The sequence below is a fragment of the Pleurodeles waltl genome, chromosome 12 (genome assembly GCF_031143425.1).
Source record: "Pleurodeles waltl isolate 20211129_DDA chromosome 12, aPleWal1.hap1.20221129, whole genome shotgun sequence".
NCBI lineage: Eukaryota > Metazoa > Chordata > Amphibia > Caudata > Salamandridae > Pleurodeles > Pleurodeles waltl.
In genome coordinates this window covers 83,244,029-83,261,859 of record NC_090451.1, presented here as the reverse complement: position 1 = coordinate 83,261,859, position 17,831 = coordinate 83,244,029, and the positions used below count along the sequence as shown (strand labels likewise).

Below are 17,831 nucleotides of genomic sequence, written 5' to 3'. Positions count from 1 at the left end.
TAGAGTTTGGTGCACAGGATAATCATCAAAACGTGCCGGGTATCCTATCTGCTACATTACAAGTACTATAGACTGTAATGCACTTGTAATATGGTGGATGAGGCATCTGCCACATTTGTGATGGCATACGTTACCCACTAAAATCTAAATAAGGCCTTTAATCAAGAAAGAGTACAGAATTTCAATTTATGTTTCAGAACAAAAAAGGTTCAAATCCTATAATGTTTTACTTTTATGAAAGGTTAATTTTTTATGTTTAAAAAGGTTTATTCAAAATGTAAGTAGCAAAAGATGACAATTCATTTCCAGCTACTCATTCCAATATAATAATTATATTCAACAAAATTAATAGTTAAACCTATGAACTAACTAAACTAAAAACAATCCTTACACTTACAAAATATTGGGTGGAGTAAAACGTAAGCGTGGCAAAATTTTGTTCAATACTAATATATTATCAATGAAGCATAATATAAACATTAAAATGATTATCCAAGTAGCTAATAAGAGTGAACATTTCAAACTGAAGGAAAAAGGTTATATCTTCATGGAGGATTATAAACCTCACTGCTGAAAAAGTTTATTTAGCATTGCGACTTATTAGTTCAGATAAATATGATGTCATGGGTGCACACAACAGATCTCTCTTTACTGCTAGCTTCAATGAAATATATTTACTCTATAAAATCCGTAGGTACAAGTCAGCTTCTTTGAATTAAAGGTATTTGAATGAACAAAAGTCTACAAATTTATGTTTGAAAATTTATTTACGCATTGCTATTTTCTTGGGGTCAGTTTCACATACAAGCACGCCTCAATTTTTGTGACAAAAGGGATAAGGAGCTAAGGGCCATATGTACGAAAGCTTTTTCCCATAGACATAGAATGGGTAAAACCCTTTGGTACATCTGGCCCTAAATTAGAAGCCAATAGAGGACATGCCAGATGTGTCTTCTTGTTTTTCAAGTGTAGAATCAAAAATGACCAGCCAATGAGATACGAAAATAATGTAGCCATCAGTTACATTATTAAGAACATGTTTGAAGCTCGGCATATTTCAAACATACCATCATTTATAGAAGTAGTTGATTTTCTGCATCCTATTTTTGGAAGTGTTTTCGCACTAAAAATCCAGAAAAGACAAATCTAAAGTATCTGTTTGTTACCATTATGGTGTTTGTTTCCCATTTACATGGCTTACATCCTATAACTCCTCAAAAAGGTGATGCTCATTTTGGAGCAGCAAACAGGTAATGCCAGCACTAAGAGGTGGGCATGTTTTTTTCACTACTTCACTGTTGTCCAAAGTAGGCCAGGGAAAGATGGATCTATGCCAGATTTTTTAACTGTCCACATAACTGGGATTTACATGTGTAGAACTCTGTTCACAAAGGTAAACTTACAGGTGTAGATGTACTCACATGTACATTTACTCCCACACTCTGAAACAAATGTATTACTTTGTCTCTTTACTCTTTGCGGGTATAAAGTTAAAGAACAGAGTTGCCTGGATCCACCGCTGATGGCTGGAGTGGTGAATAATTTATGAGTGTAAAGTTAGCATAGATCTCCGCCACTGGGGCGTAGATCTCCCTAGGATAAAGAATAGGGAAAGTCTAGGGGTATTTAAAGAAGTTTATCAAACATCTTATACAAATAGTAAAAATTTCCTTTTTCTTAAATATTAAAGTTAAATGATGTTTTATAATTTTTTTATATCTAGGTCAAATAAAACATTTTAGACCACTATCATCTTATAGGTTTATTAGAATTAATACATTTAGATATATTGCATTACTGTATATTTATTCGTTTAAAGACTTTTAAAAACTCACCTACAGTAAAATGTTCATTTTCATTTAATGTGCATCTACATTTTAAAAGGCTGAAATAAATTAATTTATATTGCAATTCCAGTGGTTGGCCATGTGTGGTGTACGTACACAACTTACTTGAGGTCTGAGCTGGAGAACAGTTATTACATTTTTGGGATATCTTTGCCTGTAGTAGTTTGCGAATAGCAATATCCTTACTCTATTGTGGGTTGGAGTTTGTCCCTCCTTAATCCCTCGTTACCTTCTGTAAACAGCTGGTACGCCTCCCTAAGCCCCTCCCATATACTAGTAAGTTTTCCCAATTTCCAGCCACTCTCCCCGTCTCTCCTACATTCACCACTAAAGCATAGGGTTACATGTGCAGAGATCTTGCAGTCAGGTTAGGGAGATCTCTGCATAGAAAAAGACAAGAGAGGCGAGGTCTTGGCATGTAGGGCTGTGATTAGTACTTGAGTAGTACTACTGGAGCACTACTAAACGTATTCTGAAATGCCATTTGTGAATAGGCCCCAGTAACACTGAATGGAAAATCATTTATATAGACACTGGTTATCATACAAATCAGTCATAGATCGTGTCTCCTAGCTCCTACACTAGTTCAGTGGTTCCCAACCTGTGGTCCAGGGACCCTGGGGGTGCGCAAAGCCTCTTCAGAGGGTCCGCAACTGTTTAGTAAATTAAATATTAACAGATTAATAAAGTGTTGATAAATAATGTGGCTAAATGTTCAATTGAAAAATTGAAAACATATTGTAAATGTTAAGGAATTTGAAATTGGAGACTTAAAATTACATTCGTATCCTCAGATTGATTTGTGGGAACATTGCAGGTGCATCAAACAGAATATAGGGCCTCATTACAACCCTGGCAGTCAAAGACCGGCAGGGCTGTTTTGGAGGTTGCACCGCCAACAGGCTGGCGGTGCAAACTCGGGGATTACGACCGCGGCGGAAGCGCTGCGGTCGCACCGCCGGGACCAGCGGTTTTCCGCCACGTTGGTCCTGGCGGTTTTAATCCGCCAGGTCAGCGCTGCTTGCAGCGCTACCCAGGGGATTACAAGTCCCCTTCCCACCAGCCATTTCATGGCAGTAGGGGAGTCGCGGGCCTTTGGCATGGGCAGTGCAGGGGCCCCCTGGCACAGCCCCACACAGCTTTTCACTGTCTGCACAGCAGACAGTGAAAAGCGCGACAGGTGCAACTGCACCCATCGCACGGCCACAACACCGCCGGCTCCATTTGGAGTCGGCTCCCATGTTGCGGCCGACATCCCCACTGGGCTGGCGGGGATGTCATAATGGCCACCGCGGGACTGCGGCCGCATTGGCGGCGCACAGCGGTTACACTGCCGCCCACCAAAGTTGTAATGAGGGCCATAGTATGGATGATGTATGGCTAAAATTGAATTTAGAAAAGCACCAACCTTTCCATTAAAATTATTTTTTATACATTTGTGTGAAAATTAAATAAAATATGTTATCATTTGTTTATGTGTTTGATGAAAGCTTGTTTCCATATTCTTTGTGTTTTGTTTTGCGTTTCAAATAATCAAGTGTTTAGGCCGGGGTCCCTCGCTTTCAGTGATGACTCAGTGTGGTGTGGCTGGTCCCCAGATTCCAACAATTATTCATTGGGGGTCCCTAGGTTCCAGTAATAATAATGTGGGGGTCCACAGAAGTCAAAAGTTTGAAAACCACTAGTTGTATCAAGGGACAAAACTCAGACCTCTGAAAGTAGTGCATATGTACAGCCCGGACATACCAACTGTTGGTAACGTGGTGAATTGCTTCATTTATCCTCTGTTTCAATCCTAGCTTTGTCCCTTTATCAAACTTTATAATTTTAGACATATGACCTTCTCAACTTGTGCCTAAATCACATTATTTACTTCTTTACAAACTTCAGCAGTGCCTAACTAAACCGAGAAGTAAACTGTAATTAAACTTTATAAAAAATAAAAATAGGCACATGTTTTTTAAAATTCAGTAAAATCTTATCAGTCTCTACTACTGAAGAATGTCACAAGATGCTGCTGTGTGATATGCAAGTACTAGAAAGAAACAATAATTTATTTTCAGGGATGGAATAAATATTCTTGTTAAACCCATATGACACATTCTGACTTCAATCCCAAGTACCATAATTATTTCCAAAAAGAAAATTGCCCTGAATGTTATAATCCCTGCGATGAATGGCATAAAACAGTTTTTCTCACCTGCAGCTGTTACAGTAGTCTCTGCACTAGTTGATCCTTTTGCTGTTGTTGTTGGTGGAGCTGTGGTTCCTGCAGTGGATGTGGTAGTAGCCTCTGCATTAGTTAGTGATGAAGTTGTCGTGGTTGGAGCAGCTGATGTTGCTGCACTGGTTGCTGTAGTCTCTCCACTTGATGAAGGCAGTGTTGTTGTCTGTGGAGCTGCTGTTGTGATAGGAGGAACTGTTGTGGTACTCACTGCACTTGTTGTTGATATCGTTGTGGTCTGTACAGGTATTGATGTGGCTTCTGCAGTCAATATAGTAGTCTCTGCGCTTGTTGTTGATCCACTTGCTGTGGTGCTTGGTGCAGTTGTGGCTCCTGCAGTTGTTACAGGAGTCTCTGCACTAGTTGATCGTTTTGCTGTTGTTGTTGGTGGAGCTGTGGTTCCTGCAGTGGATGTGGTAGTAGCCTCTGCACTAGTTAGTAATGACGTTGTCATGGTTGGAGCAGCTGATGTTGCTGCAGTGGTTGCTGTAGTCTCTGCACTTGATGAAGGCAGTGTTGTTGTCTGTTGAGCTGCTTTTGTGATAGGAGGAACTGGTGTGGTACTCAATGCACTTGTTGATATCGCTGTGGTCTGCACAGGTGTTGATGTGGCTTCTGCACTCTTTATAGTAGTCTCTACGCTTGTTGTTGATCCACTTGTTGTGGTGCTCTGTGCAGTTGTGCTTCCTGCAGTAGTTACAGTAGTCTCTGCACTAGTTGATCCTTTTGCTGTTGTTGTTGGTGGAGCTGTGGTTCCTGCAGTGGATGTGGTAGTAGCCTCTGCACTAGTTAGTGATGATGTTGTCGTGGTTGGAGCAGCTGATGTTGCTGCAGTGGTTGCTGTAGTTTCAGCACTTGATGAAGGCAGTGTTGTTGTCTGTTGAGCTGCTGTTGTGACAGGAGGAACTGTTGTGGTACTCACTGCACTTGTTGATATCGCTGTGGACTGCACAAGTGTTGATGTGGCTTCGGCAGTCTTTATAGTAGTCTCTGCGCTTGTTATTGATCCACTTGTTGTGGTGCTTGGTGCAGTTGTGGCTCCTGCAGTTGTTACAGTAGACTCTGCACTAGTTGATCCTTTTGCTGTTGTTGTCGGTGGAGCTGTGGTTCCTGCAGTGGATGTGGTAGTAGCCTCTGCACTAGTTAATGATGATGTTGTGATGGTTGGAGCAGCTGATGTTGCTGCAGTGGTTGCTGTAGTCTCTGCACTTGATGAAGGCAGTGTTGTTGTCTGTTGAGCTGCTGTTGTGATAGGAGGAACTGTTGTGGTACTCACTGCACTTGTTGATATCGCTGTGGTATGCACAGGTGTTGATGTGGCTTCTGCAGTTGTTATAGTAGTCTCTGCGCCTGTTGTTGATTCACTTGTTGTGGTGCTCTGTGCAATTGTGCTTCCTGCAGTAGTTACAGTAGTCTCTGCACTAGTTGATCCTTTTGCTGTTGTTGTCGGTGGAGCTGTGGTTCCTGCAGTGGATGTGGTAGTAGCCTCTGAACTAATTAGTGATGATGTTGTTGTGGTTGGAGCAGCTGATGTTGCTGCAGTGGTTGCTGTAGTCTCTGCACTTGATGAAAGCAGTGTTGTTGTCTGTTGAGCTGCTGTTGTGATAGGAGGACCTGTTGTGGTACTCACTGCACTTGTTGATATCGCTGTGGTCTGCACAGGTGTTGATGTGGATTCTGCAGTCATTATAGTAGTCTCTGCGCTTGTTGTTGATCCACTTGTTGTGGTGCTTGGTGCAGTTGTGGCTCCTGCAGTTGTTACAGTAGTCTCTGCACTAGTTGATCGTTTTGCTGTTGTTGTCAGTGGAGCTGTGGTTCCTGCAGTGGATGTGGTAGTAGCCTCTGCATTAGTTAGTGATGATGTTGTCGTGGTTGGAGCAGCTGATGTTGCTGCAGTGGTTGCTGTAGTCTCTGCACTTGATGAAGGCAGTGTTGTTGTCTCTTGAGCTGCTGTTGTGATAGGAGGAACTGTTGTGGTACTCACTGCACTTGCTGTTGAAATCGCTGTGGTCTGCGCAGGTGTTGATGTGGCTTCTGCAGTCATTATAGTAGTCTCTGCGCTTGTTGTTGATCCACTTGTTGTGGTGCTTGGTGCAGTTGTGGCTCCTGCAGTTGTTACAGTAGTCTCTGCACTATTTGATCCTTTTGCTGTTGTTGTCGGTGGAGCTGTGGTTCCTGCAGTGGATGTGGTAGCAGCCTCTGCACTAGTTAGTGATGATGTTGTCGTGGTTGGAGCAGCTGATGTTGCTGCAGTGGTTGCTGTAGTCTCTGCACTTGATGAAGGCAGTGTTGTTGTCTGTTGAGCTGCTGTTGTGATAGGAGGAACTGTTATGGTACTCACTGCACTTGTTGAAATCGCTGTGGTCTGCACAGGTGTTGATGTGGCTTCTGCAGTTGTTATAGTACTCTCTGCGCTTGTTGTTGATCCACTTGTTGTGGTGCTCTGTGCAGTTGTGCTTCCTGCAGTACTTACAGTAGTCTCTGCACTAGTTGATCCTTTTGCTGTTGTTGTCGGTGGAGCTGTGGTTCCTGCAGTGGATGCGGTAGTAGCCTCTGAACTAATTAGTGATGATGTTGTTGTGGTGGGAGCAGCTGATGTTGCTGCAGTGGTTGCTGTAGTCTCGCCACTTGATGAAGGCAGTGTTGTTGTCTGTTGAGCTGCTGTTGTGATAGGAGGAACTGTTGTGGTACTCACTGCACTTGTTGTTGATATCGCTGTGGTCTGCACAGGTGTTGATGTGGCTTCTGCAGTCTTTATAGGTGTCTCTGCGCTTGTTGTTGATCCACTTGTGGTGCTCGGTGCAGTTGTGGCTCCTGCAGTTGTTACAGTAGTCTCTGCACTAGTTGATCCTTTTGCTGTTGTTGTCGGTGGAGCTGTGGTTCCTGCAGTGGATGTGGTAGTAGCCTCTGCACTAGTTAATGATGATGTTGTGATGGTTGGAGCAGCTGATGCTGCTGCAGTGGTTGCTGTAGTCTCTGCACTTGATGAAAGCAGTGTTGTCTGTTGAGCTGCTGTTGTGACAGGAGGAACTGTTGTGATACTCACTGCACTTGTTGATATCGCTGTGGTCTGCACAGGTGTTGATGTGGCTTCTGCAGTTGTTATAGTAGTCTCTGCGCTTGTTGTTGATCCACTTGTTGTGATGCTTGGTGCAGTTGTGGCTCCTGCAGTTGTTACAGTAGTTTCTGTACTAGTTGATCCTTTTGCTGTTGTTGTCGGTGAAGCAGTGGTTCCTGCAGTGGATGTGGTAGTATCCTCTGCATTAGTTAGTGATGATGTTGTCGTGGTTGGAGCAGCTGATGTTGCTGCAGTGGTTGCTGTAGTCTCTGCACTTGATGAAGGCAGTGTTGTTGTCTGTTGAGCTGCTGTCGTGACAGGAGGAACTGTTGTGCTACTCACTGCACTTGTTGATATCGCTGTGGTCTGCACAGGTGTTGATGTGGCTTCTGCAGTCTTTATAGTAGTCTCTGCGCTTGTTGTTGATCCACTTGTTGTGGTGCTTGGTGCAGTTGTGGCTCCTGCAGATGCTACAGTAGTCTCTGCACTAGTTGATCCTTTTGCTGTAGTTGTCGGTGGAGCTGTGGTTCCTGCAGTGGATGTGGTAGTAGCCTCTGCACTAGTTAGTGATGATGTTGTCGTGGTTGAAGCAGCTGATGTTGCTGCAGTGGTTGCTGTAGTCTCTCCACTTGATGAAAGCAGCGTTGTTGTCTGTTGAGCTGCTGTTGTGATAGGAGGAACTGTTGTGGTACTCACTGCACTTGTTGATATCGCTGTGGTCTGCACAGGTGTTGATGTGGATTCTGCAGTTGTTATAGTAGTCTCTGCGCTTGTTGCTGATTCACTTGTTGTGGTGCTCTGTGCAGTTGTGCTTCCTGCAGTAGTTACAGTAGTCTCTGCACTAGTTGATCCTTTTGCTGTTGTTGTTGGTGGAGCTGTGGTTCCTGCAGTGGATGTGGCAGTAGCCTCTGCATTAGTTAGTGATGATGTTGTCGTGGTTGGAGCAGCTGATGTTGCTGCAGTGGTTGCTGTAGTCTCTGCACTTGACGAAGGCAGTGTTGTTGTCTGTTGAGCTGCTGTTGTGATAGGAGGAACTGTTGTGGTACTCACTGCACTTGTTGATATCGCTGTGGTCTGCACAGGTGTTGATGTGGCTTCTGCAGTCTTTATAGTAGTCTCTGCGCTTGTTGTTGATACACTTGTTGTGGTGCTCTGTGCAGTTGTAGCTCCTGCAGTTGTTACAGCAGACTCTGCACTAGTTGATCCTTTTGCTGTTGTTGTTGGTGGAGCTGTGGTTCCTGCAGTGGATGTAGTAGTAGCCTCTGCATTAGTTAGTGATGAAGTTGTCGTGGTTGGAGCAGCTGATGTTGCTGCAGTGGTTGCTGTAGTCTCTGCACTTGATGAAGGCAGTGTTGTTGTCTGTTGAGCTGCTGTTGTGACAGGAGGAACTGTTGTGGTACTCACTGCACTTGTTGATATCGCTGTGGTCTGCACAGGTGTTGATGTGGATTCTGCAGTCTTTATAGTAGTCTCTGCGCTTGTTGTTGATCCACTTGTTGTGGTGCTTGGTGCAGTTGTGGTTCCTGCAGATGTTACAGTAGTCTCTGCACTAGTTGATCCTTTTGCTGTTGTTGTTGGTGGTGCTGTGGTTCCTGCAGTGGATGTGGTAGTAGCCTCTGCACTAGTTAGTGATGATGTTGTCGTGGTTGAAGCAGCTGATGTTGCTGCACTGGTTGCTGTAGTCTCTGCACTTGATGAAGGCAGTGTTGTTGTCTGTTGAGCTTCTGTTGTGATAGGAGGAACTGTTGTGGTACTCACTGCACTTGTTGATATCGCTGTGGTCTGCTCAGGTGTTGATGTGGCTTCTGCAGTTGTTATAGTAGTCTCTGCGCTTGTTGTTGATTCACTTGTTGTGGTGCTCTGTGCAGTTGTGCTTCCTGCAGTAGTTACAGTAGTCTCTGCACTAGTTGATCCTTTTGCTGTTGTTGTCGGTGGAGCTGTGGTTCCTGCAGTGGATGTGGTAGTAGCCTCTGCATTAGTTAGTGATGATGTTGTCGTGGTTGAAGCAGCTGATGTTGCTGCAGTGGTTGCTGTAGTCTCTCCACTTGATGAAAGCGGCGTTGTTGTCTGTTGAGCTGCTGTTGTGATAGGAGGAACTGTTGTGGTACTCACTGCACTTGTTTCTATCGCTGTGGTCTGCACAGGTGTTGATGTGGATTCTGCAGTCTTTATAGTAGTCTCTGAGCTTGTTGTTGATTCACTTGTTGTGGTGCTCTGTGCAGTTGTGCTTCCTGCAGTAGTTACAGTAGTCTCTGCACTAGTTGATCCTTTTGCTGTTGTTGTTGGTGGAGCTGTGGTTCCTGCAGTGGATGTAGTAGTAGCCTCTGCATTAGTTAGTGATGAAGTTGTCGTGGTTGGAGCAGCTGATGTTGCTGCAGTGGTTGCTGTAGTCTCTGCACTTGATGAAGGCAGTGTTGTTGTCTGTTGAGCTGCTGTTGTGACAGGAGGAACTGTTGTGGTACTCACTGCACTTGTTGATATCGCTGTGGTCTGCACAGGTGTTGATGTGGATTCTGCAGTCTTTATAGTAGTCTCTGCGCTTGTTGTTGATCCACTTGTTGTGGTGCTTGGTGCAGTTGTGGTTCCTGCAGATGTTACAGTAGTCTCTGCACTAGTTGATCCTTTTGCTGTTGTTGTTGGTGGTGCTGTGGTTCCTGCAGTGGATGTGGTAGTAGCCTCTGCACTAGTTAGTGATGATGTTGTCGTGGTTGAAGCAGCTGATGTTGCTGCACTGGTTGCTGTAGTCTCTGCACTTGATGAAGGCAGTGTTGTTGTCTGTTGAGCTTCTGTTGTGATAGGAGGAACTGTTGTGGTACTCACTGCACTTGTTGATATCGCTGTGGTCTGCTCAGGTGTTGATGTGGCTTCTGCAGTTGTTATAGTAGTCTCTGCGCTTGTTGTTGATTCACTTGTTGTGGTGCTCTGTGCAGTTGTGCTTCCTGCAGTAGTTACAGTAGTCTCTGCACTAGTTGATCCTTTTGCTGTTGTTGTCGGTGGAGCTGTGGTTCCTGCAGTGGATGTGGTAGTAGCCTCTGCATTAGTTAGTGATGATGTTGTCGTGGTTGAAGCAGCTGATGTTGCTGCAGTGGTTGCTGTAGTCTCTCCACTTGATGAAAGCGGCGTTGTTGTCTGTTGAGCTGCTGTTGTGATAGGAGGAACTGTTGTGGTACTCACTGTACTTGTTTCTATCGCTGTGGTCTGCACAGGTGTTGATGTGGATTCTGCAGTCTTTATAGTAGTCTCTGAGCTTGTTGTTGATCCACTTGTTGTGGTGCTTGGTGCAGTTGTGGCTCCTGCAGTTGTTACAGTAGTCTCTGCACTAGTTGAACCTTTTGCTGTTGTTGTCGGTGGAGCTGTGGTTCCTGCAGTGGAAGTGGTAGTAGCCTCTGCACTAGTTAATGATGATGTTGTGATGGTTGGAGCAGCTGATGTTGCTGCAGTGGTTGCTGTAGTCTCTGCACTTGATGAAAGCAGTGTTGTTGTCTGTTGAGCTGCTGTTGTGATAGGAGGAACTGTTGTGGTACTCACTGCACTTGTTGTTGAAATCGCTGTGGTCTGCACAGGTGTTGATGTGGCTTCTGCAGTTGTTATAGTAGTCTCTGTGCTTGTTGTTGATTCACTTGTTGTGGTGCTCTGTGCAGTTGTGCTTCCTGCAGTAGTTACAGTAGTCTCTGCACTAGTTGATCCTTTTGCTGTTGTTGTCGGTGGAGCTGTGGTTCCTGCAGTGGATGTGGTAGTAGCCTCTGCATTAGTTAGTGATGATGTTGTCGTGGTTGGAGAAGCTGATGTTGCTGCAGTGGTTGCTGTAGTTTCTGCACTTGATGAAGGCAGTGTTGTCTGTTGAGCTGCTGTTGTGACAGGAGGAACTGTTGTGGTACTCACTGCACTTGTTGATATCGCTGTGGTCTGCACAGGTGTTGATGTGGCTTCTGCAGTCTTTATAGTAGTCTCTGTGCTTGTTGTTGATCCACTTGTTGTGGTGCTCGGTGCAGTTGTGGCTCCTGCAGTTGTTACAGTAGTCTCTGCATTAGTTGATCCTTTTGCTGTTGTTGTCGGTGGAGCTGTGGTTCCTGCAGTGGATGTGGTAGTAGCCTCTGCACTAGTTAATGATGATGTTGTCGTGGTTAGAGCAGCTGATGTTGCTGCAGTGGTTGCTGTAGTCTCTGCACTTGACGAAGGCAGTGTTGTTGTCTGTTGAGCTGCTGTTGAGATAGGAGGAACTGTTGTGGTACTCACTGCACTTGTTGAAATCGCTGTGGTCTGCACAGGTGTTGAGGTGGATTCTGCAGTTGTTATAGTAGTCTCTGTGCTTGTTGTTGATCCACTTGTTGTGGTGCTCTGTGCAGTTGTGCTTCCTGCAGTAGTTACAGAAGTCTCTGCACTAGTTGATCCTTTTGCTGTTGTTGTCGGTGGAGCTGTGGTTCCTGCAGTGGATGTGGTAGTAGCCTCTGCACTAGTTAATGATGATGTTGTTGTGGTTGGAGCAGCTGATGTTGCTGCAGTGGTTGCTGTAGTCTCTCCACTTGATGAAGGCAGTGTTGTTGTCTGTGGAGCTGCTGTTGTGATAGGAGGAACTGTTGTGGTACTCACTGCACTTGTTGATATCGCTGTGGTCTGCACAGGTGTTGATGTGGCTTCTGCAGTCAATATAGTAGTCTCTGCCCTTGTTGTTGATCCACTTGTTGTGGTGCTCGGTGCAGTTGTGGCTTCTGCAGTTGTTACAGGAGTCTCTGCACTAGTTGATCCTTTTGCTGTTGTTGTCGGTGGAGCTGTGGTTCCTGCAGTGGATGTGGTAGTAGCCTCTGCATTAGTTAGTGATGATGTTGTCGTGGTTGGAGCAGCTGATGTTGTTGCAGTGGTGGCTGTAGTCTCTGCACTTGATGAAAGCAGTGTTGTTGTCTGTTGAGCTGCTGTTGTGATAGGAGGAACTGTTGTGATACTCACTGCACTTGTTGATATCGCTGTGGTCTGCACAGGTGTTGATGTGGCTTCTGCAGTTGTTATAGTAGTCTCTGCGCCTGTTGTTGATCCACTTGTTGTGGTGCTCTGTGCAGTTGTGCTTCCTGCAGTAGTTACAGTAGTCTCTGCACTAGTTGATCCTTTTGCTGTTGTTGTCGGTGGAGCTGTGGTTCCTGCAGTGGATGTGGTAGTAGCCTCTGCATTAGTTAGTGATGATGTTGTCGTGGTTGGAGCAGCTGATGTTGCTGCAGTGGTTGCTGTAGTCTCTGCACTTGATGAAGGCAGTGTTGTTGTCTGTTGAGCTTCTGTTGTGATAGGAGGAACTGTTGTGGTACTCACTGCACTTTTTGATATCGCTGTGGTCTGCTCAGGTGTTGATGTGACTTCTGCAGTTGTTATAGTAGTCTCTGCGCTTGTTGTTGATTCACTTGTTGTGGTGCTCTGTGCAGATGTGCTTCCTGCAGTAGTTACAGTAGTCTCTGCACTAGTTGATCCTTTTGCTGTTGTTGTCGGTGGAGCTGTGGTTCCTGCAGTGGATGTGGTAGTAGCCTCTGCATTAGTTAGTGATGATGTTGTCGTGGTTGGAGCAGCTGATGTTGCTGCAGTGGTTGCTGTAGTCTCTGCACTTGATGAATGCAGTGTTGTTGTCTGTTGAGCTTCTGTTGTGATAGGAGGAACTGTTGTGGTGCTCACTGCACTTGTTGATATCGCTGTGGTCTGCCCAGGTGTTGATGTGGCTTCTGCAGTTGTTAAAGTAGTCTCTGAGCTTGTTGTTGATCCACTTGTTGTGGTGCTTGGTGCAGTTGTGGCTCCTGCAGTTGTTACAGTAGTCTCTGCACTAGTTGATCCTTGTGCTGTTGTTGTCGGTGGAGCTGTGGTTCCTGCAGTGGATGTGGAAGTAGCCTCTGCATTAGTTAGTGATGATGTTGTCGTGGTTGGAGCAGTTGATGTTGCTGCAGTGGTTGGTGTAGTTTCTGCACTTGATGAAGGCACTGTTGTCTGTTGAGCTGCTGTTGTGACAGGAGGAACTGCTGTGGTACTCACTGCACTTGTTGTTGATATCGCTGTGGTCTGCACAGGTGTTGATGTGGCTTCTGCAGTCTTTATAGTAGTCTCTGCGCTTGTTGTTGATCCACTTGTTGTGGTGCTTGGTGCAGTTGTGGCTCCTGCAGTTGTTACAGTAGTCTCTGCACTAGTTGATCCTTTTGCTGTTGTTGTCGGTGGAGCAGTGGTTCCTGCAGTGGATGTGGTAGTAGCCTCTGCATTAGTTAGTGATGATGTTGTCGTGGTTGGAGCAGCTGATGTTGCTGCAGTGGTTGCTGTAGTCTCTGCACTTGAGGAAGGCAGTGTTGTTGTCTGTTGAGCTGCTGTTGTGACAGGAGGAACTGTTGTGGTACTCACTGCACTTGTTGATATCGCTGTGGTCTGCACAGGTGTTGATGTGACTTCTGCAGTCTTTATAGTAGTCTCTGCGCTTGTTGTTGATCCACTTGTTGTGGTGCTTGGTGCAGTTGTGGGTCCTGCAGTTGTTACAGTAGTCTCTGCACTAGTTGATCCTTTTTCTGTTGTTGTTGGTGGAGCTGAGGTTACTGTAGTGGATGTGGTAGTAATCTCTGCACCAGTTAGTGATGATGTTGTTGTGGTTGGGGCAGCTGATGTTGCTGTAGTGGTTGTCGTAGTCTCTGCACTGGGTGAAGGCAGTGTTGTTGTCTGTTGAGCTGCTGTTGTGAAAGGAGGAGCTGTTGTGGTACTCACTGCTCTTGTTGTTGATGTAGTTGTGGTTTGTACAGGTGTTGTGTTATCTGCAGTTGTTGAAGTTGTCTCTGCACTTGTTGGTCCAATTGTTGTGGTGGTTGGGTCTGTTGTGGCTCCTGCAATTGTTACAGTAGTCTCTGCATTTGTTTTTGAACCTACTGCTGTTGTTGGCGGTTCAGCTGTGGTTTCTGCAGTGGACGGAGCAGTAGTTTCTGCACTAGTCAGTGATGATGTTGATGTGGTAGCTGTAGTCTGTGCAGCTGGGTTTGTGGCAGTTGCGGTCGTTGTGGTAATCTCTGCACCAGTTGTTGAGCCTTTCATGGTTGTGTCTGACGTGGACTTTGTTGTTGCTGTTGATGTGGTAGTTTCTGTACTTGATAGTGATGTCGTTGTTGTGGTGAATACAGCCACTGTTGCAGTTGTTGCAGAGGTTGTGGTAGTTTCTGCATTTGTTGGGGAACGTGCTGTGGAGGTGTCTGCAGTAGCTGACTGAGCATCTGGAAAAAAAAAAGAAATGTAATGTCATGGGGTTTGTTTAGGACAACTTTGGCCAGACCCAAGCCCTTAGCAATAACATTAGGGAAAGCAGTGTGTTTATAGTATCTGAATGAGCTTTGTGGTGTATCCTTTTTCAGAATAATAGGAAGGACACATTCACTCATATGGCACTGAATGAAATCCTCCACCACCGCACCATTGATAAAATTACAGGCAGACCTCTTTTCCCATTCTTGGTTTGATACCCATCGCCAAACAAACCCGGTAGACGTGAGGGTCCCCACTGTCAGTCAAACCCAGTAAAAGGTCCCGGGGTACCCACTGTCAGACAAGCCCAGCGGAGAGTGTAAGGGTACCCGTAGTTAAACAAACGGGTAGGTGTGAGGATGCCCACTGTCAAAGAAGCCCAGTAGAAGGTCTGAGGGTACCCACTGTCAGAGCAGCCCAGAGAAGAGTGTGAGGGTACCCATTGTCAAACAAACTCGGTAGGCGTGATGGTACTCACTGTCAAACAAGGTGTGAGGGTACCTAATGACAGTCAGTACTCACTGTGTAACAATCCCAGTAGAATGTGTGGGGGTACCTACTGTCAGACCACCCCAATAGAAGTGTGAGGGTACCCACTGTCAGACAGCCCAGAAGAGAGAATGAGGGTACCCACTGTCAGACCAGCCCAATAGAAGTGTGAGGGTACCCCACTGTCAGACCAGCCCAGAAGAGAGTGTGAGGGTGCCCACTGTCAGACCAGCCCAGAAGAGTGTGAGGGTACCCACTGTCAGACAGCCCAGAAGAGAGTGTGAGGATACCCACTGTCAGACCAGCCCAGAAGAGAGTGTGAGGGTACCCATTGTCAGGCAGCCCAGAAGAGTGTGAGTACCCACTGTCAGACCATCCCAGAAGAGAGAATGAGGGTACCCACTGTCAGACCAGCCCAATAGAAGTGTGAGGGTACCCCACTGTCAGACCAGCCCAGAAGAGAGTGTGAGGGTACCCACTGTCGACCAGCCCAGAAGAGTGTGAGGGTACCCACTGTCAGACAGCCCAGAAGAGAGAATGAGGGTACCCACTGTCAGACCAGCCCAATAGAAGTGTGAGGGTACCCCACTGTCAGACCAGCCCAGAAGAGAGTGTGAGGGTGCCCACTGTCAGACCAGCCCAGAAGAGAGTGTGAGGGTACCCACTGTCAGACCAGCCCAGAAGAGAGTGTGAGGATACCCACTGTCAGACCAGCCCAGAAGAGAGTGTGAGGGTACCCATTGTCAGGCAGCCCAGAAGAGTGTGAGTACCCACTGTCAGACCATCCCAGAAGAGAGAATGAGGGTACCCACTGTCAGACCAGCCCAATAGAAGTGTGAGGGTACCCCACTGTCAGACCAGCCCAGAAGAGAGTGTGAGGGTACCCACTGTCGACCAGCCCAGAAGAGTGTGAGGGTACCCACTGTCAGACAGCCCAGAAGAGAGAATGGGGGTACCCACTGTCAGACCACCCCAATAGAAGTGTGAGGGTACCCACTGTCAGACCATCCCAGAAGAGAGTGTGAGGGTACCCACTGTCAGACCAGCCCAGAAGAGAGTGTGAGGGTACCCACTGTCAGACCAGCCCAGAAGAGAGTGTGAGGATACCCACTGTCAGACCAGCCCAGAAGAGAGTGTGAGGGTACCCATTGTCAGGCAGCCCAGAAGAGAGTGTGAGTACCCACTGTCAGACCATCCCAGAAGAGAGTGTCAAGAGAATGTGAGTAGCGCTATTAAAGAGTCCGATACAAGTTTTGAGGGCACCTTTGTGACGCAAACCTTTTGAAATGTTTAAGGGCACTAGCTGTCAGACTAGCGATGTGGAAAATGTGAGGTCACCCACCGTCTGACTATATCCAATGTCACAGGAGTCATGAGACGAGTGAGCAAGCGCCTACATGTAGGCCGGTATGAGGGTGCCCTCTGGCCAGCTCTGTGGAAGATTTAAGAGAACCCATGGTTGGGTCAGCTCAATGGAAGTTTGTGTGGCACCTGCTACCAAACCAGGCCTGGGGCGGGAGTTGGGGGTAGATATTGTGAAACCAGCTCTATGGACCAAGGATGCGCCCCGCAGTCAAAGGCGCTACAGCTGCCAGCCCGGGAGGTGAACGGCGGCCGCTGCCAGCCAAGAAGCCCCGCGTGATGGGCGCGCAGCGGGAGGGCGCAGTGCCCCCTGGGCGTCAGTACACACAGGCTGGATGCCAGGGGAGGGCTCGCCCTGCCTGCCCCAGCCCCACTCGCGGTAGCACGCAGGCCCGAGCGTGTTGAGGAATGCGGCCCAGGCTTCTCAAACCAAACCAAGGGGCGTGAGGCGCGTGTGGTGATCCAGGGTTTAGGCGGCGCCGCCGGGTATCCAGGCTCTGTTCTGATTCACCAGAACCACGTCCGGCTTCCCAGGCCGCAGACGGCGAGCCACGGTAGGCATTTTATTAAGCAAATGTGTTTATATAAAAAAAAAAATGAATGTAGTCTTGTGCAGTGTAACTGATGCTCATATAAGGCGCTCCAATACCTTCGGGTCCAGTGCGCTACATAAAACTGCCAAAAACATACAACTGAAAATAAAAACCGACCCGAACATATTGAAGCGCTTTACGTTAGCACCAGTTACATTACACAAGGACACATTCATTTGTTTTTAGGCACGCGGAGATTAAATGGTTTTCCTGAATCGCAGGATGTTGAGCCGGCGCCGAGACTCGAACTGGTTTCCCAGATCTAAAGTTTGGCAGCTCTGGCCGTAACCTAGGCGTCCTGACTCCTACCTCTGTTCTGGGGTACTTCCCCCCACCCTGACTCTCCTAGCAAAGTTTGGCAAATTCCACATTTTCTCTATTCGGTCATCGAAGTTGTAAAAATATTTTTTTTCTCGCGAAATTCCTATAGAAAGTTTACACGTTCTACGCCGCCTTGGCATGAAAATCTGGACTTTCGCCGTACATTGGCAAAGTTTGTCTTTCATTTTCCACATTCTGAACGCGTACAATTTGACCATTCGCTGGCGAGTGTTGAGTAAGCAAAGAAAAGCCATGCAAGTTGTGCGCTGGCAGACCAAGTGCTCAAGGGTTACTTGCGTGACACTTACGCGGTACTCGTGAGAAAAGGGACCTCACATTTCAGCACTCACCTGAGAAAAACTATGCACCAGCACAGATTTAAGGAAAATGTGTAACCACCGCTAACTACATGAAGGATAATATCTGCATTGTTTCTCATCTTCACTAGTTCTAAACTTCAGAATGGGTGATAACCAGGGCCAATAGAGTTATGCGGCAGTAGAGGACCAAATTACGCGGAAGGGCTGACTAAATTGTGTGGCAAGAAAAGGCAAATTGTGTGGCAAGAAAAGGCAAATTATGTGGCTTAACGTGGCACGTTTTGTGATGGTATTACTTCATTATTTTGAAATTTTAACAGATGGTAACGCTGTCTGGGCAAAGATTCGACCTCACTTGGTGCCAGTTTAACAACCGAA

At 46.5% G+C, this 17,831-nt stretch overlaps 1 protein-coding gene across 1 annotated transcript in view; it reads right to left on the bottom strand.

The window, feature by feature from the left end:
* LOC138267054 (pneumococcal serine-rich repeat protein-like) overlaps positions 1-17,831 on the bottom strand; it is a 63,681-nt gene that overhangs the window by 22,951 nt on the left and 22,899 nt on the right. The window contains exon 2 of the mRNA XM_069215902.1: positions 4,048-14,340. Coding sequence (XP_069072003.1) covers positions 4,048-14,340 — 10,293 coding nt within the window. The remainder of the gene's footprint in view (positions 1-4,047; positions 14,341-17,831) is intronic.